The following is a 27,193-nucleotide window of genomic DNA, read 5'->3' as shown; positions in this document are numbered from 1 at the left end:
CTTATTGCAGGGGCAATTATATTACATTATATTATATTATTGCAAATATAATGGATGTATAATAAAAGTAAGTTGACATGTTTTTATTTTATATTGATTTCGTAAACAAAGAATAGATATCATTAAACCCCCCCCCCCCCCAGCACGGCCCGAGGACGCAATCTCCCCCAAGCACGGCCCGAGGACGCAACCCGTCCCCCAGCACGGCCCGAGGACGCAACCCCCCCCCCCCCCCAGCACGGCCCGAGGACACAACCCCCCCCCCCCCCAGCACGGCCCGAGGTCGCAACCCCCCCATCAGCACGGCCTGAGGACGCAACCCCCCCCCCCAGCACGGCCCGAGGACGCAACCCCCCCCCCCAGCACGGCCCGAGGACGCAACCCCCCCCCTCAGCACGGCCCGAGGACGCAACCCCCCCCCCCAGCACGGCCCGAGGACGCAACCCCCCCCCCCAGCACGGCCCGAGGACGCAACCCCCCCCCCCAGCACGGCCCGAGGATGCAACCCCCCCCCCCCCCCAGCACGGCCCGAGGATGCAACCCCCCCCCCCCCCCCCCCCAGCACGGCCCGAGGACGCAACCCCCCCCCCCCCAGCCCCAGCACGGCCCGAGGACGCAACCCCCCCCCCCCCCCCAGCACGGCCCGAGGACGCAACCCCCCCCCCCCCCCCCCCAGCACGGCCCGAGGACGCACCCCCCCCCCCCACCCCCACCCCCAGCACGGCCCGAGGACGCAGCCCCCCCCCCCCCTCCCCCCCAGCACGGCCCGAGGACGCAACCCCCCCTCAGCACGGCCCGAGGACGCACGGCCCGAGGATGCAACCCCCCCCCAGCACGGCCCGAGGACGCAAACCCCCCCCCCCCCCCCCCACCCCAGCACGGCCCGAGGACGCAAACCCCCCCCCCCCCCCCCCCCCAGCACGGCCCGAGGACGCAAACCCCCCCCCCCCCCCCCCCCCAGCACGGCCCGAGGACGCAACCCCCCCAGCCCCCAGCACGTCCCGAGGACGCAACCCCTCCCCCCCGCCCCGGCTCAGCACGAGGACGGAACATTGGAACAGCTCCAGTTCCAGCCCCAGCCCCAGCCCCAGCTCCAGCTCAGCACTCACCTTTGCGCAAGTGTGAAAGTGTTTCTTTTCTGGGAGTACTCCACGTACCGGCACCGGTACGCGTACCACACTTTGAGAAGCACTGCTCTAAAGGACCAATATTTACCTTAGCCACTCTTTTTTGCTTTATATATTTGTAAAAACTTTTGCTGTCTGCTTTTATATTCTGAGCAAGTTTACTCTCATACTCTATCTTACTCTTCTTTATAGCTTTTTTAGTAGCTTTCTGTTGCCCCTTAAATATTTCCCAGTCCTCTAGTCTCCCACCAATCTTTGCCACTTTGTGTGCTCTTTCCTTCAATTTGATACTCTCCCTTATTTCCTTAGATATCCACGGTCGATTTTCACTCTTTCTACCATCCTTCCTTTTTGTGGGTATAAACCTTTGCTGAGCACTGTGAAAAATCGCTTGGAAGGTTCTCCACTGTTCCTCAACTGTTCCACCATAAAGTCTTTGCTCCCAGTTTACCTTAGCTAGTTCTTCTCTCATCCCATTGTAATCTCCTCTGTTTAAACACAAAACACTAGTATTTGATTTTACCTTCTCACCCTCCATCTGTATTTTAAATTCCACCATATTGTGATCGCTCCTTCCGAGAGGATCCCTAACTATGAGATCATGAATCAATCCTGTCTCATTACACAGGACAAGATCTAGGACCGCTTGTTCCCTCGTAGGTTCCATTACATACTGTTCTAGGAAACTATCGCGGATACATTCTATAAACTCCTCCTCAAGGTTGCCTTGACCGACCTGGTTAAACCAATCGACATGTAGATTAAAATCCCCCATGATAACTGCTGTACCATTTCTACATGCATCAGTTATTTCTTTGTTTATTGCCTGCCCCACTATAACGTTACTATTTGGTGGCCGATAGACTACTCCTATCAGTGACTTTTTCACCTTACTATTCCTGATTTCCACCCAAATGGATTCAACCTTATCCTCCATAGCACCGATATCATCCCTAACTATTGCCCGGATGTCATCCTTAAATAACAGAGCTACACCACCTCCCTTACCATCCACTCTGTTCTTCCGAATAGTTTGATACCCTCTGATATTTAACTCCCAGTCGTGACCATCCTTTAACCATGTTTCAGTAATGGCCACTAAATCATAGTCATTCACGATGATTTGCGCCATCAACTCATTTACTTTATTCCGAATACTACGAGCATTCAGGTAAAGTACAGTTATGTTGGTTTTTTTACCTCTGTTTTGAATCTTAACATCTCCAGTTTTACTCCTTTTAGTATTACTGGGCCTATTCACTGAGCTCCCCTCAATCACTGTACCTTGTTCTGTCGCCCTTTTTGATTTTTGACTATGTCTTCTCTGTCTTGCACTTTCCCCCTTACTTCCTTTTGCTTCTGTCCCTGTTTTACTACCTTCCAACTTCCTGCATCGGTTCCCATCGATAGGATGTGATTGTGCTCGAAAGGGTGAAGAGGAGATTCAACAGAAGGTGGCCTGGGCTGGAGCGTTTCAGCTATGAAGCGAGGCTGGTAAACTGGGGTTTTTCCTACAGTTTGGAGGGTAGCTAATGCAACCCCACTATTTAAAAAGGGAGGTAGAGAGCAATCAAGAAATTATAGACCAGTCAGCCTGATGTCAGTAATAGAAAAAGTGGTAGAGTCCATTATAAAAGACTTAATAGAATCCTTAATGGGGGCAGCACGGTAGCATGGTGGTTAGCATAAATGCTTCACAGCTCCAGGGTCCCAGGTTCGATTCCCGGCTGGGTCACTGTCTATGCGGAGTCTGCACGTCCTCCCCGTGTGTGCGTGGGTTTCCTCCGGATGCTCCGGTTTCCTCCCACAGTCCAAAGATGTGCGGGTTAGGTGGATTGGCCATGCTAAATTGCCCTTAGTGTCCTAAAAAATAAGGTTAATGGGGGGGTTGTTGGGTTACTGGAATAGGATGGATACGTTGGCTTGTAGGGTGATCATTGCTCGGCACAACATCAAGGGCTGAAGGGCCTGTTCTGTGCTGTACTGTTCTATGTTCTAAGATAACTTGGAAAATGGTGGCTGGATTGGAGTCAGCATGGATTTACATAACGGAAATCATGCTTGACAAGTCTATGCTTATGCTTGACATATGTTTTTATTTTATATTGATTTCGTAAACAAAGAATAGATATCATTAACCCCCCCCCCCCCCCGCAATGACTAGTGGGTACCACAGGGATCAGTGCCAGCCAGTCGCAAGATATATTAATGATTTAGACAAGGGAACTAAATGTAATATCTCCAAATTTGTAACAACAGAAAGCTGGGTGGGTAGGTAAGCTGTGAGGAGGATGCAGAGATTTACACAGAATTTACAGTGCAGAAGGAGGCCATTCAGCCCATCGAGTCTGCACCGGCTCCTGGAAAGAGCATCCTACCCAAGGTTAACACCTCCACCCTATCCCCATAACCCAGTAACCCCACCCAACACTAAGGGCAATTTATCATGGCCAATCCACCTAACCCGCACATCTTTGGACTGTGGGAGGAAACCGGAGCACCCGGAGGAAACCCACGCACACACGGGGAGGATGTGCAGACTCCGCACAGACAGTGACCCAAGCCGGAATCGAACCTGGGACTCTGGAGCTGTGAAGCGATTGTGCTATCCACAATGCTACCGTGCTGCCCATTTTTATGGAATTCACCTTGTCTGGGTGAGAGCCTCACTGGCCAGGGGTGGGGAAAAATGTGAAATGAGATCTTTTCGGCAAGAATCTCACTTCCCGACCCTCGTGGGATTTTGGGCCTGTATCATCGTCTATGCTGATGGCTAACGCGGGCTCAAATAATGATGCTTCAGTGTGATTTGGACAAGTTGAATGAGTGGGCAAATTCATGGCAGATGTGGATCAATGTGAGATTATCCACTTTGATATCAAAACAGGAAAGCAGATTATTTTCTGAATAGATTGAGGGAGGGGAATGTGCAACAAGATTTGGGTGACCTTTGTGGTAAAATCAGCCATGAGGTTTAGGGACATTTTGGGCTCGATATAAAATTGGACACTCAAAATTAAATTGGAAATTTTAAATCAAACGACAGTCAGATCAAGGACTGGCCTGCTGGAAATTCAAATTTGGTCAAGTTCGAATACATAGAACACAGACAAACTGCCACGGCATGTCTGGACCTGCCCTGTCAATCACCCATCAGGTGATAATCTGTCCGATTCATATGGATTGATTGTTTTGGATTGCACAGATGATGCCAGACTTTCTGGCATCTAGGTCACCGTATATGGGATAAGGTTACTTGCGGACAATACACACAAGAATGGACCCCTGGGGTTGCGTTCTTGGTGCCCTGCAGAGTTGCAATCGGCAACCCATTGGGTATTGGTGACCTTTGTCCCAAAACCTCATTGGCTGAGGGCCAGAGAACTTTCTGCCAAGGCAAGAGGGATATAAAGATCGACCACCAGAACGCTCCCCAGCGAAGACTCGCAAGGCAGCAGAGGTTGGATGGCCGACCAGAGATGGAAGCAAGGAGCATGCAAGCCCCACCTTCACTGACGAAGGCCCAGAGGAATCGAGACTCAAGAGAATCGGATCCGCAGCTCAACTAAGTCCATCATATCAGGTAGTATTCAGAATCTTCGATCATTTAGTATTGCTTTGGGGTTATTTAAGAACATAAGAACTAGGAGCAGGAGTAGGCCATCTGGCCCCTCGAGCCTGCTCCGCCATTCAATTAGATCATGGCTGATCTTTTGTGGACTCAGCTCCACTTTCCGGCCCGAACACCATAACCCTTAATCCCTATAAGAAGGGGAACTAGTTTTAATGTTTGATAAATAAATTTGGTTGAAGCATACACTTGTATTTGTCCTGGACACCTGGGTAAAGCTGGGTAAAGCTGAGTAAGAAACTGGTCAAAGCGTTTTGAAGTTTTACAGACAACACCTTGTGCACCAGTCACTGAAAGTAAGCATGCAGGTGCAGCAGGCGGTAAAGAAGGCAATGGTATGTTGGCCTTCATAGTAGAAAGATTCAGATACAGTGCTTGGTAAGACTACACCTGGAATATTATGTGCAGTTTTGGACTCCTTATCTGAGGAAGTATGTTCTTACTATAGAGGGAGTGCAGAGGTTTACCAGACTGATTGCTGGGATGGTGGGATGGACATGCGAGGAGAGATTGAGTCGATTAGGATTATATCCGTTAGGAGTTTAGAAGAATGAGGGAGATCTCATACAAACCTATAAAATTCTAATGGGACTGGACAGGGTAAATGCAGGATGTTTCCGATGGCGGGGAAGTCTAGAATCACGGGTCACAGGCTGAGAATGATAGAGTTTACAGTGCAGAAAGAGGCCATTCGGCTCGAGTCTGCACCAGCTCTTGGAAAGAGCACCCTACCCAAGCCCACACCCCTCCCCTATCCCCATAACCCAGTAACCCCACCCAACACTAAGGGCAATTTAGCATGGCCAATCCACCTAACCTGCACATCTTTGGACTGTGGGAGGGAACCGGAGCACCCGGAGGAAACCCACACACACAGGGAGAATGTGCAGACTCCGCACAGACAGTGACCCAAGCCGGGAATCAAACCTGAGACCCTGGAGCTGTAAAGCAATTGTGCTAACCACAATGCTACCGTTCTGCCCTGAAGATATGGGATAAACCATTTGGGACTGAGATGAGGACATTTCTTCACCCAGAGTGAAGAGCCTGTGGAATTCATTGACACAGAAAGCAGTTGAGGCCAAATCATTGTATGATTTCAAGAAAGAGTTAAGATATAAGGTTATAAGGTTAAGGGGGGGGGTTGTTGGGTTACGGGTATAGGGTGGATACGTGGGTTTGAGTAGGGTGATCATGGCTCGGCACAACATTGAGGGCCGAAGGGCCTGTTCTGTGCTGTACTGTTCTATGTTCTATATAGTTAAAAGCAAATTACTGTGAATCTGACACAAAAACAGAAAATACTGGACAATCTCAGCAAGTCTGGCAGCATCCGTGGAGAGGAAATGGAGCTAACGTTTTGAGTCTGGAAGACTCTTTATCAAAGCCCATATAGATATAGTTCTTGGGGCTAAAGGGATCAAAGGATATGGGGGAAAAACAGGAACAGGTTACTGAGTTGGATGATCAGCCACAATCATATGAATGGCTGAGCAGCTCGAATGGACTACTCCTAGTTTTTATGTTTTCCTTAGAGCAAAGATGACAGGGGGAAGAGGATCTCTTCCAACTTCTTCCATCGGGCAGGAGATACAGAAGTCTGAGAACACGCGTGAACAGACTCAAAAACAGCTCCTTCCCCACTATTATCAGACTCCTAAACAACCCTCTTGTAGACTGACCTCATTAACTTTACACCCTGTATGCTTCATCCGATGCCGGTGCTTATGTAGTTACATTGTGTATCTTGTGTTGCCCTGTTATGTATTTTCCTTTATTTCCTTTTCTTTTCATGTACTTAATGATCTGTTGAGCTGCTTGCAGAAAAATACTTTTCACTGTACCTCAGTACACGTGACAGTAAACAAATCCAATTCAATCCAAATTTATTGAGGTGTAGTCTGAGGGACATAGATAGGGAAGATAAGAAGCTTTTCTCCTTCGGAGAGAAGTTAATCACTGAGCGCCATAGATTTAAGGCAGGAAATTTGTGAAAAGAGGGTGTTGGGAATATGGAACTCACTGCCTGAAAGGGTGATTAGAGGCAGGCACCCTTGCAACATTCAGGAAGCATTTGGATGAGCATTTGAAATGCCATAGGATACAAGGCGGGCCAAGTGCTGGAAAATGGGATTAGGGTAGATAGGTGCTTGATGGCCAAGGAGGGCCGAAGAGCCCCATTTGGTGCTGTGAACACTCCATAAACCCTTTATACAATGGACGCGTTCACTGCTCTAAGTCTCCTTGTACAAAGAAGAACAAACCTGTGGAACGAAATACCCTCGGTGTTAAGAAATTAGTGCAGATGGTGGTGAAGTAGTAGTCATGGGATTAGACCAGTCGACACTGGACGTTATTACCCTCCGACACCGAATGCTGAGCCGCTTGTTTTAATTTAAATCGCCCGCCCGCCACACTCCGGCGGCCTCAGCGTCAGCCAACCAGGCGCGAGATCGGATCACATGGTCGGGCGTCACGTGTCCCGGGCGGCAGCCATTCAGACAGGCTGGAGGGAGGTCAGGGGTGAAAGTGGAAGAGGTTGACTCAAAGCCGCGCTCCAGCAAGCGGCCGGGTGAGTGAGCGTGTGCGCGCGCCTTTTCAAGCCGTTATTATAAACTAGCCGGAGATTATTATTCATTTTATAATTTAGCCGCTGGCTATGGCGTCTGTCTCACGCGCTCAGTTTTGTCGGAGGCTCGTTCATGCCCGGGGTGGAGGAGGAGGCCTTGGGCATGGAAGAGCCGGGAAAATCCACTGATCGCCCCGGCAACCAGCCCGCTCTGCCAGAGGGTCAGTACTGAGGGAGTGCTGCACTGCCAGAGGATCAGTACTGAGGGAGTGCTGTACTGCCAGAGGATCAGTACTGAGGGAGGGCGGCACTGCCAGAGGGTCAGTACTGAGAGAGTGCTGCACTGCCAGAGGGTCAGTACTGAGGGAGTGCTGCACTGTCAGAGGGTCAGTACTGAGGGAGTGCTGCACTGTCAAGAGGGTCAGTACTGAGGGAGTGCTGCACTGTCAGAGGGTGAGTGCTGAGGGAGTGCTGCACTGTCAAGAGGGTCAGTACTGAGGGAGTGCTGCACTGTCAGAGGGTCAGTACTGAGGGAGTGCTGCACTGTCAGAGGGTCAGTACTGAGGGAGTGCTGCACTGTCAGAGGGTGAGTGCTGAGGGAGTGCTGCACTGTCAAGAGGGTCAGTACTGAGGGAGTGCTGCACTGTCAGAGGGTCAGTACTGAGGGAGTGCTGCACTGTCAGAGGGTGAGTGCTGAGGGAGTGCTGCACTGTCAAGAGGGTCAGTACTGAGGGAGTGCTGCACTGTCAGAGGGTCAGTACTGAGGGAGTGCTGCACTGTCAGAGGGTCAGTACTGAGGGAGTGCTGCACTGTCAGAGGGTGAGTGCTGAGGGAGTGCTGCACTGTCAAGAGGGTCAGTACTGAGGGAGTGCTGCACTGTCAGAGGGTCAGTACTGAGGGAGTGCTGCACTGTCAGAGGGTCAGTACTGAGGGAGTGCTGCACTGTCAGAGGGTGAGTACTGAGGGAGTGCTGCACTGTCAAGAGGGTCAGTACTGAGGGAGTGCTGCACTGTCAGAGGGTCAGTACTGAGGGAGTGCTGCACTGTCACGGGGTCAGTACTGAGGGAGTGCTCTGCTGGAGGGTCAGTACTGAACGAGTGCTGCACTGCCAGAAGGTCAGTGCTGACTGAGTGCTGCTCTGATAGAAGGTCAGTGCTGAGGGAGTGATGCTCTGCCAGAGGGTGAGTATTGAGGGAGTGCTGCACTGTCAGAGGGTCAGTACTGAGGGAGAGCTGCACTGTCAGAGGGTCCGAGCTGAGGGAGCGCTGCACCGTCAGAGCGTCAGTGCTGAGGGAGTGTTGCGCTGTGAGATGGTCGGTGCTGAGGGTGGGCGGTTGGGCTGTCTGTGGCAAGCATGGAGGCAACAGGCTATCGGTGCTGAGGGGGCCTGGCACATTGCTTTCAGTGCCAGGGAGTGGGGTGCTGTGCAATTGATGGGGCTCCAAAGGGGGGGGGGGGGGTGGTGCGCTAGGCTGTTGATGGGTAGGTGCTCAAGAGTGGCGACGGGCTTTCGGTGGGTAAATGCCGCAGGGCTGTGGTGGGGGTTGTGGGGCTGCGCCTAGCTGTTGATGTTGAGGAAGAGAGTGTTGCCTGTCAGTCCCAGGGGGGCAGTGCCAGGCTGTTGGTGGGTAGAGGGGGTTGGGGTTGGTTGGCTGGCTGTCAGTGCTGAGGTGGGGGGGTTTGCTGGGCTGTCTTTGTTGAGGGGGGCGGGTGGTGGGCTGTCAGTGATCACTGGGGGGGGGGCACTGGGCCATTGGAGGGTTTGAAGCTAGTGTTGCAAACTTTATCAATGACTACAACAGATTGCCTTCTAGTAAAAATATCGCATCCAGTGTATGCGGCATGGTAGCACAGTGGTTAGCACTGTTGCTTCACAGCGCCAGGATCCCAGGTTTGATTGACTTAGGTCACTGTATGTACGGAGTCTGCACGTTTTCTCCGTGTCTGTGTGGGTTTCCTCTGGATGCTCCGGTTTCCTGCCTCAAGTCCCAAAAGACATGCTGTTAGGTGAATTGGACATTATGAATTCTCCCTCAGAGTACCCGAACAGGTGCCGGAGTGTGTCAACTAGGGATTTTCACAGTTAATTTATTGCTAGCCATGATGTGGAGATGCCGGCGTTGGACTGGGGTGAGCACAGTAAGAAGTCTTGCAACACCAGGTTAAAGTCCAACAGGTTTGTTTCAAACACTAGCTTTCGGAGCACTGCTCCTTCCTCAGGTGAAGCTCTGAGGCTCACCTGAGGAAGGAGCAGTGCTCCGAAAGCTAGTGTTTGAAACAAACGTGTTGGACTTTAACCTGGTGTTATAAGACTTCTTACTGAATTCATTGCTTGCAGTGTTAATGTAAGCCTACTTGTGACAATGATAAAGATTATTATTATGCCATCACAAATACATTTCTGCCCATGATCACGCTCCTGCAAACCTTTCCTAGTATGGATTTTTCTCCACTGCAGATCTATCGCAATACAGAATCTTCCATGTTGAATGCATCCCCAGTGGTGCATGGTGGAATGAATCTGTACCTCCGATCAACCAATAAAGTATGAGAAGCCAGTAAAACCCCTTGCTAGCAAGCCTGTGTGCAAACATCTGAGAATGTATTGCCTTTTGGACATTTGAATTAAAAGTACTCATCCCCCCAGTATTTACATCCAAGGTATTACATCTTAGCCAATGTCACAGAGTTTAGTGGTAGTTCTGGAGTTGAGAGGAATGTCTCGGCTGTCTCTCGATTGTGACATTTTTTTTTAAAGAAAACATTTTATTGAAGCATTTGTAATTTTAACACTAAACAACCAAGTGGTCTGACACACGCAAGAACCTCACAGTAATATACTTTCACCCCCCCCGCCCTACCTCCTGACTACCCATATATATGACTGCCCTACCTCCTGACTACCCATATAAACAGCCCAGGGGCTGTTTAGCATAACGCTAAATTGCTGGCTTTGAAAGCAGGCCAGCAGCACGGTTCGATTCCCGTAACAGCCTCCCCGAACAGGCGCCAGAATGTGGCGACTAGGGGCTTTTCACAGTAACTTCATTTGAAGCCTACTCGTAATAATAAGCGATTTTCATTTCATTATTAGATTTCCTACCTGTATTCTGTACGTGTATTCTTCACTGCCATGCCTCCCTTTCCCTGCCCCCCCCCCTCTTCTGCTGAAGAGATCTTCCAATCTCTCAATCACTGCCCGCTGCCACCTCCTAAAGCCCCCGTCTAGCCGAGCAAACCGGTGCTTATTACAGATCGGTGACCACACAGACGCCTCCTCCAGTCTCATATGCTGCCTCCATTGCTCCTGCACCTCAGGGCTGCCACTACCACTGGGCTTGTGGAGCACCGAGCCGGCGAGAACGGCAGAGGTGCCGTTAACAGAGCCTCCAGACTCGTGCCCTTACAAGATGCTGCCTCCACTCGCTCCCACACTGACCCCTCTCCACTACCTAACCATCGATATATTAGCTGCCCAATAATAATTAATAAAGTTCGGAGGGGCCAAGCTCCCTTCCCCACGCCCCCGTTCCAGAAGGACCTTCTTCACCTTCGGGGCTTTCCCAGCCCATATAAAACCCATGATCGCTGTGTTCATCTTCCTGAAAAATGCCTTCGGGGTGAAGATTGGGAGACACTGAGATTGTGACATTTCTAACAAACTGAATTGTTTCTATGTTTCTAATTTAGGTGAGAAAGATGGCTGAGAGACCAGAAGACTTGAATCTGCCGAATGCAGTCATTACCAGGATTATTAAAGAGGCGGTGAGCACTGATGGAGTTTCTCATGGTTTAGACAGGCATCCAAATTCCCAGATTTAATTCCACAACACCGATAATTGCATTTTCATACCTCCGAGACATTAATGATATTCTTGGTGCAATTAATGACTGATAAGTACCTAATATGTTTTTCTTTTTATGATAATAAATTAAGAGTACCCAATTCTTTGTTTTCCAATTAAGCGGCAATTTAGCATGGCCAATTTGCCTACCAGGCACATCTTTGGGTGTGAGATCCACGCAGACACGGGAAGAAAGTGCAAACTTCACATGGATAGTGACCCATTGCCGGGATCAAACCCGGATCCTCGATGCTGTGATGCAGCAGTGTTAACCACTATGCCGCCCTAATTTGTTTGTCTAATGAGAAAGCAGGAATTCTTAGTGTTTACTGATGGGTAGAAAATGAAATATGTTTGCCATGATTTTACTTCTAAAATTGGTTAATTGACACTCGGCATTGGAGTTACTGGTCAGTGAACAAAGTATTGAAAAGACTGATAACTTTGGAATACTGTTATCTTGAAAAATCATGTAGAATAGGATGGGATAAGTCTAATTAGTTAATATATATATAGTAGAGGTGAATGGGAAAAGGATAGATTTATTTCCGTATGGTTTGTGAAGGAATATTTTTTATTGCATTATTTTCATGCAGGTCATAGCACTAAGTGAAATAGAATCATAGAATTCCTACAGTGCAGAAGGAGGCCATTTGGCCCATCGGATCTGCACCGACCCGAGAAGGAACACCCTAGCTATACCTACCTCGCCCCTCCCAAACCAAAATCAGACACAGGGAAAAAGTGCAAACTACACAGTCACCCAAGACTGGAATTAAACCCGGGTCCCTGGCACTGAGGCAGCAGTGCTAACCACTATGCCACCATGCCGCTATGGCTAGTCCAGTCAGTTTCTGGTCAATAGTAATCCAGGATGTTCATAGAGAGGGATTCAATTATGTAATGCCATTGAATGTCATGGGGTGATGGTTAAATATTTGCAACGGATCAAAAGATCAAGCCATTCCATTTGTCTAAGAGTATTTTTAAAGGAAAATGCTACTTTGAAATTCATAGAATTATAGATTCTCGACTGTGCAGAAAGAGGCCATTCGGCCCATTGAGTCTGCACCGACCCGCCTTGTGGGCGGTGGTGGCGTAGTGGTATTGTCGCTGGACTAGTAAACCAGAAATGCAGGATAATGCTCTGGGGACCTGGTTTAGAATCCCACCACTTCAGGTGGTGAAATTTGAATTCAATAAAAAACTGGAATTAAAAGTCTAATTATAAAGCAAACACCCATCTGGTCCTCTAATGTCCTGCGGAATAACATTTTATGGAGTTGGTTTAGCACACTGGGTTAAATTGCTGGCTTTTAAAGCAGACCAAGGCAGGTCAACAGCACGGTTCAATTCCCGTACCAGTCTCCCCGAACAGGAGCCGGAATGCGGCGACTAAGGGCTTTTCATAGTAACTTGAAACCTACTTGTGACAATAAGTGATTTTTCTTTTCATTCTGGACAGCACGGTAGCATTGTGGATAGCACAATTGCTTCACAGCTCCAGGGTCCCAGGTTTGATTCCGGCTTGGGTCACTGTCTGTGCGGAATCTGCACATCCTCCCCGTGTGTGCGTGGGTTTCCTCCGGGTGCTCCGGTTTCCTCCCACAGTCCAAAGATGTGCAGGTTAGGTGGATTGGCCATGATAAATTGCCCTTAGTGTTGGGTGGGGTTACTGGGTTATGGGGATAGGGTGGAGGTGTTGACCTTGGGTAGGTGCTCTTTCCAAGAGCTGGTGCAGGCTCGATGGGCCGAATGGCCTCCTGCACTATAAATTCTATGATAATCAAATTCTATGATAATCTAAAAGAGCACCCTGCCAGGTCCACCCCGGAGCGCTAACTCCATAATCCCGTCTAACCTTTGGGCACTATGGGGTAATTTAACTTGGCCAATCCACCTAACCTGCACATTAGGGGGCTGTTTAGTTCACTGGGCTAAATCGCTGGCTTTGAAAGCAGACCAAGGCAAGCCAGCAGCACGGTTCGATTCCCGTAACAGCCTCCCCGAACAGGCGCCGGAATGTGGCGACTAGGGGCTTTTCACAGTAACTTCATTCGAAGCCTACTCGTGACAATAAGCGATTTGCATTTCATTTGGCTGGTTTAGCTCACTGAGCTAAATCGCTGGCTTTTAAAGCAGACCAAGCAGGCCAGCAGCACGGTTCAATTCCCGTACCAGCCTCCCGGACAGGCGCCGGAATGTGGCGACTAGGGGCTTTTCACAGTAACTTCATTGAAGCCTACTCGTGACAATAAGTAATTTTCATTTTTCATTTCATTTTCATTTCTTTGGACTGTGGAAGGAAGCTGGAGTACCCATAGGACACCGCTGCAGGCACGGGGAACATGTGCAAACTCCACACAGGCCATCACCCGAGGCCGGAATTGAACCTGGGTCCCTGGCGCTGTGAGGCAGCAGTGCTAACCACTGTGTCACCGTGCTGTGTAAATTTGTAAATGTCAAATTGCCTAAAACGTTTTTTGGTCAGAGGAATTTGGAGTTATACCTCGGATATTATTTCACACTGTCCATTCGGTACTCCCTAATTCTTTGCATGCATACAAGCTGACCTAATCATATTTACGGCCATGTAATATAAAGCAAATTACCTTGGATGATGGAATCTGAAACGAGAACAGAAAGTGCTGGATAATCTTAGCAGGTCTGACAACATCCGTGGAGAGTGAACGGAGCTGACATTTTGAGTCTGAATGATTTTGTCAAAGCTGGAGAGAATTATTCACAACCACTCTTGTGACCTTGTTAGCTCTTGTGACCTATTCCCATAGTCTCCAGTCACTGATGACACCATCTCTGATTACTTCCACACCTACAAAAGAAATATCACCCAGGCGTCCATCCACTTACACATTCAAGCCTCAACATTCTTATGCATGTGGGGAGAAAATGCTGGACATCCAGGCACTTCTCTACTGAGATTTAAATGAGCACAGTTTCTATATATGTTTTCATTATCAGTTACAGACAATGAAGTGGACTAAGGCCACAGCACAATGGCCTCTGGTGGGCTGAGAACTGTTATTGGAATTGCAATGCAGAGACTTGGTAATGTCCTTCCAGAGACTGTAGAGAATGTGTGTATTCAAAGAACAAAAGAACAGTACAGCACAGGAACAGGCCCTTCGGCCCTCCAAGCCTGTGCCGACCATGCTGCTCGTCTAAACTAAAATATTCTACACTTCCTGGGTCCGTATCCCTCTATTCCCATCCTATTCATGTATTTGTCAAGGTGCCCCTTAAATGTCACTATCGTCCCTGCTTCCACCACCTCCTCCGGCAGCGAGTTCCAGGCACCCACTACCCTCTGTTTAAAAAAAAAACTTGCCTCGTACATCTCCTCTAAACCTTGCCCCTCGCACCTTAAACCTATGCCCCCGAGTAATTGACCCCTCTACCCTGGGAAAAAGCCTCTGACTATCCACTTGGTCTATGCCCCTCATAATTTTGTAGACCTCTATCAGGTCGCCCCTCAACCTCAGTTGTTCCAGTGAGAACAAACCGAGTTTATTCAACTGCTCCTCATAGCTAATGCCCTCCATACCAGGCAACATCCTGGTAAATCTCTTCTGCACCCTCTCTAAAGCCTCCACATCATTCTGGTATTGTGGCGACCAGAATTGAACACTATACTCCCAAGTGTGGCCTAACTACGATTCTATACAGCTGCAACATGACTTGCCAATTCTTGTACTCAATGCCCCGGCCAATGAAGGCAAGCATACCGTATGCCTTCTTGACTACCTTCTCCACCTGTGTTTCCCCTTTCAGTGACCTGTGTCCTGTACACCAAGATCTCTCTCACTGTCAATACTCTTTAGGGTTCTAGTATTCCCATGTTGCTCATTATGCTCTCCTTAATTTGTTCTGTTTTAATTATGCTTGCTCAAGAGTCGGCAGGTATCTTTGATACTGCCACAAGGTTCAAAACCGAATACTGATCACTCGTTACACCAGTTAGTAAGTTTGAAATCAATGCACATTTATTTGCACACACAGTTTATACACACTCATGCACAAACTCTACCCGAAGCCTATACTTAACTTCGGATGCCCACTCAATCAGAGGAACAATGGTCGTTGTCCAGTTCTGAGGCTGCTGGCATCAAACATGTACAGAATAGTAGCTAGGAGCGCCTATCTTGTAGCGTGCGTTGACTTTAGACTTACTTGGCTGGTGCTTGGCGGGTCTCTCGTCGCTGAGAGCCGAGGCCAAGATGAAGGTGACGAAGAAGAGAGCGATCTGTCTTAGGGGCTCCTTTTTATACCCCAAAGGGGCTTCGCACCCTTTTGGGCAGTCCTTGAACTTGGCCCCAATTAATTGGACCATGTCCTAATCATTTGTATTGATTTTCTCCAATAAAGGGGTCGTTGCTTGATGGTTGGGCGGGCCCTAGGTGACCATTGACCTGCCTTTATTTTAGTCTCCACTGGCGCTGGGGAGTCTGCTCTGGTACCGTTTGCTTAAATGTTTCTCTTTTGTCCCCGGAGATAGCTCATTACTATGCTAATGGCTTCTAGTATCGGTTTTGTCTTGGAGCTGCAAACTCCAATCCACAGGCAAACCTTGCACCTGCTTGTTTTCTTAGCATTGTCCAATTTTCCCATTACTCTTTGCAAGTGTCCATTTTGAAATCGGGACGTGGCCACCCCAGGTGGCTACACTCACTCCTTATGATCCTCAACGCGAAGCGTGCAGGATCACATTACTGCGTTGTCTTCGTTCTCTGACCAAGCGGGGCACCCATGACTAGGCTCTACACTGACCGATACTATGCAACACAGTTTTACCTAAATCGTTTAAAATACATACATCATCAAAAAAACTCTACGGGGCGCTATGGCATTAAGGCATGCATTACAAAATGAAAAAACTGGAACCTCTAACTATTCTCAATGAACTATCCTCACTCAAACAATTCAAAAATATTCTAACATCTTAACTGTACAAAAATAGCAGCATACAAATTTCTCTGGCTTGGCAGTCAAACACATATTGAAACAAATGAACACACACAAAACAAAAAAACGGATGCACTTTAATCCATGTCAAGGGGTTCGGGGGTCTGGTGAAATCCGAAGATAGGGGATCTAAACCTGTATACTGGGGTGCGAGAGCGGTAGGCTCTCCTCCGCCATTTCCTTGTTCTAATGGTCTGCACGACACTGCAAAGTATCGCCAGTGCTAAAAGTGCTTCTACAACATATGAAAGTGAATACCAAGTGATAAACGTACCACACCAGGTCGGGGTACTGCTGACTGTTGCTGGCTCTGTGTACTGTGGGGGAGGGAATCATTGACCTCCTGTGTGGTGGGGGTGAGGGGATTAGCGTCCACGCGCAACTGAAGGGATCCCGCTAATATCCATGTAACAAAGATGGAGGTCGGCTTCATCTTTTTCTTCTCTTTTCTTCTCTTCTGGTCTTCGAGTTTCTAGAATCCTGTGAACACAAGCATAATACCTGTTATTATCTTGCTTAAGATCTCGTGTCAGTCTGTCCTTTATTGCCAATTTCCCTTTATAATTGGTCACCATTTGTGACTCCTTCATTTAAAAAAAAAAACCGAATTGCTGGACAAGACATTCTAGAAATTCTGACACAGTGCGAGCCGTCTCGCAGCCTGTGCAATTTACCATCTCAATGCGTGAGGATGTAAATAGCATGAGGAAAGCAACCTAAGGGTTGCTGTGAAACAAACCAAAAATCTTTTGAACTAAAAGAGCCAAAATGAGGTGCGTATGGGCCGCGGCGGGTAAGAAATGGATGGAATCCCCGGGGAGGACGGTATGTGCTCTACCCGAGCGTAGCTGACCAGAAGGGGGTCCACGGGCAGGGCGGGGACCAGTGCCATTTCTCCACTGCCTGAGTAACCGGCAAGAACGGGTATGAATGTGGTCGTCGTGGAGGTTGCAGTAATGCCTCTTCCGTCGAATCAGAAGAACAGTTATGAACCGATGTCTGGGTAAGTTCTGAGAGGTTTCTGCGGATAAGCTAGTCGGTTGTCCGTGGACAAACCTGCTCCATTAACCGCCAGAGGGCGTTAAAGGAGTGGTGGTGTGGGGCTGTGAAAACTGTGTAAATTCTAAACAATTAACACTTTACAAAAACACATACAAACAAACATGCAACAAACATGGTGCAGGTTCCATTAGAAAGGACACCGTATCTCTCTTTCGGTTCCTTTTTAACCATCATCTGGACACCTCAGTTCTCAGTAGCGAACAGAGTCGCAAAGGGATTCGTTTGGTGGGAGTCAGACTCAATGTCATCATCTTCTCCCGGCTGCCATACTCTCAACTGGAGTAACTTTGCCAAAGCTGCGCGGGGCGAATTGGGGTCCATCTCATCGTTCCAGATGAGCCTGAACGAATTGTCTCAGTGCCAGATTCGTGTATCGAGGTTGGGGCTACTGGGGTTCAATCCGTAATCGTCGGGCAGTGGGTCTGGGTCATGGGCTTTGATGTAGGTGATCTCAAAGGGATCACTAGAGTCATGCTCGGAATCGCTGGTAGTGGAGCCTGAAACAGGGGGGTACTCATAACGTGGAGTGCTGTGGCTGTCGTCAGTGCTGTCGCAGTCACTGTTGCTGTCGCTGCTGGTTGGGGGCGGGGTTGGGTTGTATAGGGAAAGCATCACTTGCTGCCCTACTGCAAACTCAGTGACATGCACTGTTTTATCGAAACAAGCCTTGCTCTGTTACTTCCGTGTTCCCAGTCTCACAGCTGCTGCGAGTTGGGCCATTTTAACACTAGTAATAGGAGATTCAATGGTTAGGGGAATAGATAGGAGATTCTGTGGTCGCGAGCGAGACTCCCGAAAGGTATGTTGCCTCTCGGGTGCCAGGGCCAGGGATGTCTCGGATCGTGTCTTCAGGATCCTGAAGGGGGAGGGTGATCAGCCAGAAGTCGTGGTGCACATTGGTACCAACGACGTAGGTAGGAAAAAGGGTGTGGAGGTAATAAACAAGTTTAGGGAGTTAGGCTGGAAGTTAAAAGCCAGGACAGACAGAGTTGTCATCTCTGGTTTGTTGCCGGTGCCACGTGATAGCGAGGCTAGGAATAGGGAGAGAGTGCAGTTGAACACGTGGCTGCAGGAATGGTGTAGGAGGGAGGGCTTCAGGTATTTGGATAATTGGAGCACATTCTGGGGAAGGTGGGACCTGTACAAGCAGGACGGGTTGCATCTGAACCAGAGGGGCACCAATATCCTGGGGGGGAGGTTTTCTAGTACACTTTGGGAGGGTTTAAACTAATTTGGCAGGGGTATGGGAACCGGATCTGTAGTCCAGCAACTAAGGAAGACGATAGTCAGGACGCCAAAGCACGTAGTGATGCAGTGGGGAAGGTAACAATGACAAAGGAGAGTACTTGCAGGCAAGGAGATGGGTTGAAGTGTGTATACTTTAATGCAAGAAGCATCAGGAATAAGGTGGGTGAACTTAAGGCATGGATCGGTACTTGGGGCTACGATGTGGTGGCCATCACGGATAGAAGAGGGGCAGAAATGGTTGTTGGAGGTCCCTGGTTATAGATGTTTCAACAAGATTAGGGAGGATGGTAAAAGAGGTGGGGGGGGGGGGGTGGCATTGTTAATTAGAGATAGTATAACAGCTGCAGAAAGGCAGTTCGAGGGGGATCTGCCTACTGAGGTAGTATGGGTTGAAGTCAGAAATAGGAAAGGAGCAGTCACCTTGTTGGGAGTTTTCTATAGGCCCCCCAGTAGCAGCAGAGATGTGGAGGAACAGATTGGGAAACAGATTTTGGAAAGGTGTAGCAGTCACAGGGTAGTAGTCATGGGTGACTTCAACTTCCCAAACATTGAGTGGAAACTCTTTAGATCAAATAGTTTGGATGGGGTAGTGTTTGTGCAGTGTGTCCAGGAAGCTTTTCTAACACAGTATGTAGATTGTCCGACCAGAGGGGAGGCCATATTGGATTTAGTACTTGGTAATGAACCAGGGCAGGTGATAGATTTGTTAGTGGGGGAGCATTTTGGAGGTAGTGACCACAATTCTGTGACTTTCACTTTAGTTATGGAGAGGGATAGGTGCGTGCAACAGGGCAAGGTTTATAATTGGGGGAAGGGTAAATACCATGCTGTCAGACAAGAATTGAAGTGCAGAAGTTGGGAACATAGGCTGTCAGGGAAGGACACAAGTGAAATGTGGAACTTGTTCAAGGAACAGGTACTGCGTGTCTTTGATATGTATGTCCCTGTCAGGCAGGGAAGAGATGATCAAGTGAGGGAACCATGGTTGACAAGAGAGGTTGAATGTCTTGTTAAGAGGAAGAAGGAGACTTATGTAAGGCTGAAGAAACAAGGTTCAGACAGGGCGCTGGAGGGATACAAGATAGCCAGGAGGGAACTGAAGAAAGGGATTAGGAGAGCTAAGAGAGGGCATGAAAAATCTTTGGCGGGTAGGATCAAGGAAAACCCCAAGGCCTTTTACACATATGTGAGAAATATGAGAATGACTAGAGCAAGGGTAGGTCCGATTAAGGACAGTAGTGGGAGATTGTGTATTGAGTCTGAAGAGATAGGAGAGGTCTTGAACAAGTATTTTTCTTCAGTATTTACAAACGAGAGGGGCCATATTGTTGGAGAGGACAGCGTGAAGCAGACTGATAAGCTTGAGGAGATACTTGTCAGGAAGGAAGATGTGTTGCGCGTTTTGAAAAACTTGAGGATAGACAAGTCCCCCGGGCCTGACGGGATATATCCAAGGATTCTATGGGAAGCAAGAAATGAAATTGCAGAGCCGTTGGCAATGATCTTTTCGTCCTCGCTGTCAACAGGGGTGGTACTAGAGGATTGGAGAGTGGCGAATGTCGTGCCCCTGTTCAAAAAAGGGAATAGGGATAACCCTGGGAATTACAGGCCAGTTAGTCTTACTTCGGTGGTAGGCAAAGTAATGGAAAGGGTACTGAGGGATAGGATTTCTGAGCATCTGGAAAGGCATTGCTTGATTAGGGATAGTCAGCACGGATTTGTGAGGGGTAGGTCTTGCCTTACAAGTCTTATTGACTTCTTTGAGGAGGTGACCAAGCATGTGGATGAAGGTAAAGCAGTGGATGTAGTGTACATGGATTTTAGTAAGGCATTTGATAAGGTTCCCCATGGTAGGCTTACGCAGAAAGTAAGGAGGCATGGGATAGTGGGAAATTTGGCCAGTTGGATAACAAACTGGCTAACCGATAGAAGACAGAGAGTGGTGGTGGATGGCAAATATTCAGCCTGGAGCCCAGTTATCAGTGGCGTACCGCAGGGATCAGTTCTGGGTCCTCTGCTGTTTGTGATTTTCATTAACGACTTGGATGAGGGAGTTGAAGGGTGGGTCAGTAAATTTGCAGATGATACGAAGATTGGTGGAGTTGTGGATAGTGAGGAGGGCTGTTGTCGGCTTTAAAGAGACATAGATAGAATGCAGAGCTGGGCTGAGAAGTGGCAGATGGAGTTTAACCCTGACAAGTGTGAGGTTGTCCATTTTGGAAGGACAAATATGAATGTGGAATACAGGGTTAATGGTAGGGTTCTTGGCAATGTGGAGGAGCAGAGAGATCTTGGGGTCTATGTTCATAGATCTTTGAAAGTTGCCACTCAAGTGGATAGAGCTGTGAAGAAGGCCTATGGTGTGCTCGCGTTCATTAGCAGAGGGATTGAATTTAAGAGCCGTGAGGTGATGATGCAGCTGTACAAAACCTTGGTAAGGCCACATTTGGAGTACTGTGTGCAGTTCTGGTCACCTAATTTTAGGAAGGATGTGGAAGCTTTGGAAAAGGTGCAAAGGAGATTTACCAGAATGTTGCCTGGAATGGAGAGTAGGTCATACGAGGAAAGGTTGAGGGTGCTAGGCCTTTTCTCATTAGAACGGAGAAGGATGAGGGGCGACTTGATAGAGGTTTATAAGATGATTAGGGGAATAGATAGAGTAGACAGTCAGAGACTTTTTCCCCGGGTGGAACACACCATTACAAGGGGACATAAATTTAAGATAAATGGTGGAAGATATAGAGGGGATGTCAGAGGTAGGTTCTTTACCCAGAGAGTAGTGGGGGCATGGAATACCCTGCCTGTGGAAGTAGTTGAGTCGGAAAAGTTAGGGACCTTCAAGCGGCTATTGGATAGGTACATGGATTAGGGTAGAATAATGGAGTGTAGGTTAACTTCTTAAGGGCAGCACGGTAGCATTGTGGATAGCACAATTGCTTCACAGCTCCAGGGTCCCAAGTTCGATTTCGACTTGGGTCTCTGTATGTGTGGAGTCTGCACATCCTCCCCGTGACTGGGCAGTCCTTGAACTTGGCCCCAATTAATTGGACCATGTCCTCATCATTTGTATTGATTTTCTCCAATAAAGGGGTCGTTGCTTGGTCACTGGGCAGGCCCTCGGTGACCGTTGGCCTGCCTTTGTTTTAGTCTCCACTGGCGCCGGCTCTGGTACCGTTTGCTTAAATGTTTCTCTTTTGTCCCCGGAGATAGCTCATTACTGTGTTAATGGCTTGTAGTATCAGTTTTGTCTGGGAGCTGCAAACTCCAATCCACAGGCAGACCTTGCACTTGCTTGTTTTCTTAGCATTGTCCAATTTTCCCTTTACTTTTTGCAAGTGTCCATTTTGAAATCGGGATGTGGCCACCCCAGGTGGCTACACACTGTATATTCCCTAACTGCATTAGACCTTCCAAAATGCATTACCTCACATTTGTCTGGATTAAACCCCATCTGCCATCTCTCTGACCAAGTCTCCAAACGATCTAAATCCTGCTGTATCCTCCGACAGTCCTCATCGCTATCCGCAATTCCACCAACCTTTGTGTCGTCTGCAAACTTACTAATCAGACCAGTTACTTTTTCCTCCAAATCATTTATATATATATTACGAACAACAAAGGTTCCAGCACTGATCCCTGCAGAACACCACTAGTCACAGCCCTCCAATCAGAAAAGCACCCTTCCATCGCTACTCTCTGCCTTCTACGACCAAGCCAGTTCTGTATCCATCTTGCCAGCTCGCCCCTGATCCCGTGTGACTTCACCTTTTGTACCAGTCTGCCATGGGGGACCTTGTCAAAGGCCTTACTGAAGTCTACAAACACAACATCCACTGCCCTACCTGCATCAATCATCTTTGTGGCCTCTTCGAAAAACTCTTATCAAGTTAGTGAGACACGACCTCCCCATCATAAAACCATGCTGCCTCTCGCTAATATGTCCATTTGCTTACAAATGGGAGTAGGTCCTGTCTCAAAGAATTCTCTCCAGTAATTTCCCTACCACTGACATAAACAAACATACCCTACTTAAATAAATGAACAATATTGGCTATTCTCCAGTCCTCCGGGACATCACCTGAAGACAGTGAGGATCCAAAGATTTCTGTCAAGGCCTCAGCAATTTCCTCTCTAGTCTCCTTCAGTATTCTGGGGTAGATCCCATCAGGCCCTGGGGACTTATCTACCTTAATATTTTTCAAGACGCCCAACACCTCGTCTTTTTGGATCCCAATGTGACCATTCTCCAGACTCAACATCCGCCAATTCCTTCTCTTTTGTGAATACTGATGCAAAGTATTCATTTAGTACCTCGTCCATTTCCTCTGGCTCCACACATAGATTCCCTTGCCTGTCCTTCAGTGGGCCAACCCTTTCCCTGACTACCCTCTTGCTTTTTATGTATGTGTAAAAAGCCTTGGGATTTTCCTTAACCCTATTTGCCAACGACTTTTTGTGACCCCAATTAACCCTCCTGACTCCTTGCTTAAGTTCCTTCCTACTTTTCTAATATTCCACACAGACTTTGTCTGTTCCCAGTCTTCTAGCCCTGACAAATGCCTCCTTTTTCTTTTTGACGAGGCCTACAGTATTTCTGGTTATCCAAGGTTCCTGAAATTTGCCGTATTTATCCATCTTCCGTACAGGAACATGCCGGTCCTGAATTCCTTTCAACTGACATTTGAAAGCCTCCCACATCTCAGATGTTTATTTACCCTCAAAACATCTGCCCCCAATCTAGGTTCTTCAGTTCCCACCTAATATTGTTATAAGTAGCATCCCCCCAATTTAGCACATTCACCGTAGGACCACTCTTATCCTTGGCCCTCTTTAAAACTTACTGAATTATGGTCACTGTTGTCGAAATGCTCCCCTTCTGAAACTTCTACCACCTGGCCGGGCTCATTCCCCAATACCAGGTCCAGTACAGCCCCTTCCCTAGTTGGACTATCTACATATTGTTTTAAGAAGCCCTCCTGGATGCTCCTTACAAACTCTGCCCCGTCCAAGCCCCTAGCACTAAGTGAGTCCCAGTCAATATTGTCAATATTGGGAAAGTTGAAGTCTCCCTCAATGCTTTCACCTTCTGACCTATTGCTCCGGTACCCACCCCCTTGCCATACTATTTAAACCCTCCCGTATGACACTAGCAAAACCCCCGGCCCCGTCAGTATCTAAAGGGATATACCTGTTCGAGAGGGGGACAACCAGAGGGGATTCCTGCACTGACTGCCTGCCCCTTCTGATGGTCACCCATTTCCCTGCCTTTTTTGCCTGCAACTTGGGTGTGACCAGATTTATATAACTGATATCTATGACGCTTTCTGACACCTGCATGCTCCTAAGTACATCCAGCTGCTGCTCCAGCCGAACCATGCGGTCTGTGAGGAGCTCCAGTTGGGTGCACTTTCTGCAGATGAAGCCATCCGGGACGCTGGAAGCCTCGCGGACCTGCCACATCTCACAGTCAGAGCACTGCACCCCTCTAATTGGCATTGCGTTAGTTAATTAGTAAATTAAATTTAAAAACTATTTAATAAAAGTTACTGTTAACTATATGTTTCCTAGACTTCTACTATAAATGTGAAAGCTAAATATAGTACTCTACGATCTCTGGCTTATATACCCTTCTAAATTATAATTAAGTAATTAATTAATTATGTTTAATTAGTTTAACAATGTTTAATTTTTAAATTTGGTGCAGATTCCCAACCAGCCAATCAGGTAACAGCTTTTACTGTGATGTCACTTCAGTTGCTCCCCCACACAATTTAAAAGGTAATAAAAATAAAAATCACTTGCCTTCCCAGGATGCTCTCTCGTTATTTCCCTGCAGATTAACAGTTACAGGCCAGAAGAAAGATAATAAAACAGTGGGGAAAAAGCACCTTCTCCCACTCTGCACCAAATTACCTCACTGCACCAAATTACCAAGTTCCAATTCCCACTCTGGATGTGTCTCCTTGACCCGCGCACAGGCCTCAGGTGACTGACAGATAACTGCCTCTCAGCAATTAGGGTGGGGTCAGCTTCAGCCAATCAGACACTAAGCTACACACTGCACCTTTAACTGAAAAACAGCAGAATTAGATTTATCACTTACCTTTCCTGATTACCTCACTGCACCAAATTACCAAGTTCCAATTCCCACTCTGGATGTGTCTCACTCAGGCTGTGTCTCCTTGACCTGCGCAAAGTTTCTGCATAATAGGTTTGCAGGGTTGAATTTATTTGCTTTGAGACCATCAGACAATGTGACAATGGCCTTCCCGTTTCTTGATTAGGTTATCCTGTACGTTGTTTGTGTGTCTCCTATTTCTTAATTACAACTTCTCTCATATAAGGCTGTGGCTGTCTGTGGATATTCAGCACCCTAGCTGCTGGTCCAGACTGGCACTCCAAGCTAAATCCAAACTTTGCACCACAACTCTATGCTACAATTGATTTGCTCCACCACTATTTGCCTCCATCTTTAAATGATTTTATTCCCACCAAAATCTACACATTACCTTGGTATGGCCCCTACTTGGACTCCCTCCAGTCCGAAGGCACAGATTGCATCTATATGGCAAACAGCTGATTTGTCATCCAACGCTAGTTCAGACTGCAACACACAATCACTATTTTTCCAAAATTGCTCACTGCTCCACTATCACCTTGAAGAATAAATATAATCTCTGCTTCCTATAACTATTTTTCTCCACTACCACCTGCTCCTTAAATCCCTTTACCCTGCCTTCTTCATCCTTGCCTCATCAAGTGTCACAAGCTCCTGATTTCTTTCACTTCCAGCCGATTTTCCACCAAACTAAGCTGAATCCATTTCGGCTTTGCTCCTACCTTGTATTTTTTAAATATGCATTCAAACATTTTTATACATTAAAGGCACTAAAAAAGTATTTGTAGTCAGTCTGATGCATGTTTAAGGCTTATCAGACAGAACTCTAATGATTCCACAGAGATAAGCAAATGTGTTTAAAGTGTTTGTTGAGAGTTAGCACTTGCTGTTTTGGTTCCATGGAAATTAGTGAAATTTGTAGTTACTGCAAATATATTCGTTCAATACTGTGCAATTACCCTTTTAATGTGTTTCGTTGTTTAGAGCCTGAGCTTTGGTCTCTCAGTGTTTATGTTCCTTGGTACAGTGAAGGGGAACGCATTAGGTTTCTGGAAAGCAGTATTGCCACTACAGGTACAGTGCCTCAAAACCAGCAACTTTGGGAACAAGTCAGCTGGATTTTGGATCTTTTTTTTTTAATTTTTTAAAAATAAATTTAGATTAGCCAATTATTTTTTCCAATTAAGGGGCAATTTAGTGTGGCCAATCCACCTACTCTGCACATTTTTGGGTTGTGGGGGCGAAACCCACGCAGACACTGGGAGAATGTGCAAACTCCACACGGACAGTGACCCAGAGCCGGGATCGAACCTGGGACCTCAGCGCCGTGAGGCGGTTGTGCTAACCACTAGGCCACCGTGCTGCCCTGGATTTTGGATCTTGCCAGTGTTTGCTTTGTGCAGGGTCGGGTTGAATAAAGGGTCGTTTGGAAGAGTGGGCAAAGAAAGGAGCCGAGGCAGTCAGCAGCATTTAAAGGAGTTGTCCAGTCCAAGGGTGCACGGTAGCACAAATGATTAGCAGTGTGACTTCACAGCGCCAGGATCCCGGGTTCGATTCCCTGGTGGGTCACTGTTTGTGCAGAGTCTGCATGTTTTCCCCATGTCTGTGTGGTTTTCCTCCGAGTGCTCTGGTTTCCTCCCACAGTCCAAAGACGGCAGGTCAGGTGGATTGGCCATGATAAATTGCCCTTAGTTTTCCCTGGGTTACAGGGATAGGATGGAAGTGAGGGCAAAAGTGGGTCGGTGCAGACTCGATGGGCCGAATGGCCTCCTTCTACATTGTATGTTCTATGTTCATTCTGTGACTCCACAGTGGAGCAGCCATGTTCTGAGAGAAATCATAGGGTGACATAGAACATAGAAAAATACAGCACAGAACAGGCTCTTCGGCCCACGGTGTTGTGCCGAACCGTTGTCCTAGATTAATCATAGATTATCATAGAATTTACAGTGCAGAAGGAGGCCACTCGGCCCATCGAGTCTGCACCGGCTCTTGGAAAGAGCACCCTACCCGAGGTCAACACCTCCACCCTATCCCCATAACCCAGTAACCCCACCCAACACAAAGGGCAATTTTGGACACTAAGGGGAATTTATCATGGCCAATCCACCTAACCTACACATCTTTGGACTGTGGGAGGAAACCGGAGCACCCGGAGGAAACCCACGCACACACGGGGAGGATGTGCAGACTCCGTACAGACAGTGACCCAAGCCGGAATCAAACCTGGGACCCTGGAGCTGTGAAGCAATTGTGCTATCCACAATGCTACCGTGCTGCCCTTAAGAACAAATTAATCTACACTCCATTATTCTACCATAATCCATGTACCTATCCAATAGCCGCTTGAAGGTCCCTAATGTTTCCGACTCAACTGCTTCCATAGGCAGTGCATTCCATGCCCCCACTACTCTCTGGGTAAAAAACCTATCTCTGACATCCCCCCTATATCTTCCACCATTCACCTTAAATTTATGTCCCCTTGTAATGGTTTGTTCCACCCGGTGAAAAAGTCTCTGACTGTCTACTCTATCTATTCCCCTGATAATCTTATAAACCTCTATCAAGTCGCCACTCATCCTTCTCCGTTCTAATGAGAAAAGGCCTAGC

General features: G+C 47.8%; 1 protein-coding gene across 1 annotated transcript in view; it reads left to right on the top strand.

Moving 5' to 3' along the window:
* The first annotated feature begins 7,240 nt into the window (after window positions 1-7,240).
* Window positions 7,241-27,193, top strand: part of pole3 (polymerase (DNA directed), epsilon 3 (p17 subunit)) — a 44,049-nt gene continuing 24,096 nt past the window's right edge. Inside the window, exons 1-2 of the mRNA XM_038782338.1 lie at window positions 7,241-7,330; window positions 11,018-11,092. Coding sequence (XP_038638266.1) covers window positions 11,027-11,092 — 66 coding nt within the window. The 5' untranslated portion in view covers window positions 7,241-7,330; window positions 11,018-11,026. The remainder of the gene's footprint in view (window positions 7,331-11,017; window positions 11,093-27,193) is intronic.

Source organism: Scyliorhinus canicula, chromosome 21 (genome assembly GCF_902713615.1).
Source record: "Scyliorhinus canicula chromosome 21, sScyCan1.1, whole genome shotgun sequence".
Lineage (NCBI taxonomy): Eukaryota > Metazoa > Chordata > Chondrichthyes > Carcharhiniformes > Scyliorhinidae > Scyliorhinus > Scyliorhinus canicula.
Note: the sequence above shows the minus strand (reverse complement) of the source record. Positions and strands in the feature narration are given on the sequence as shown.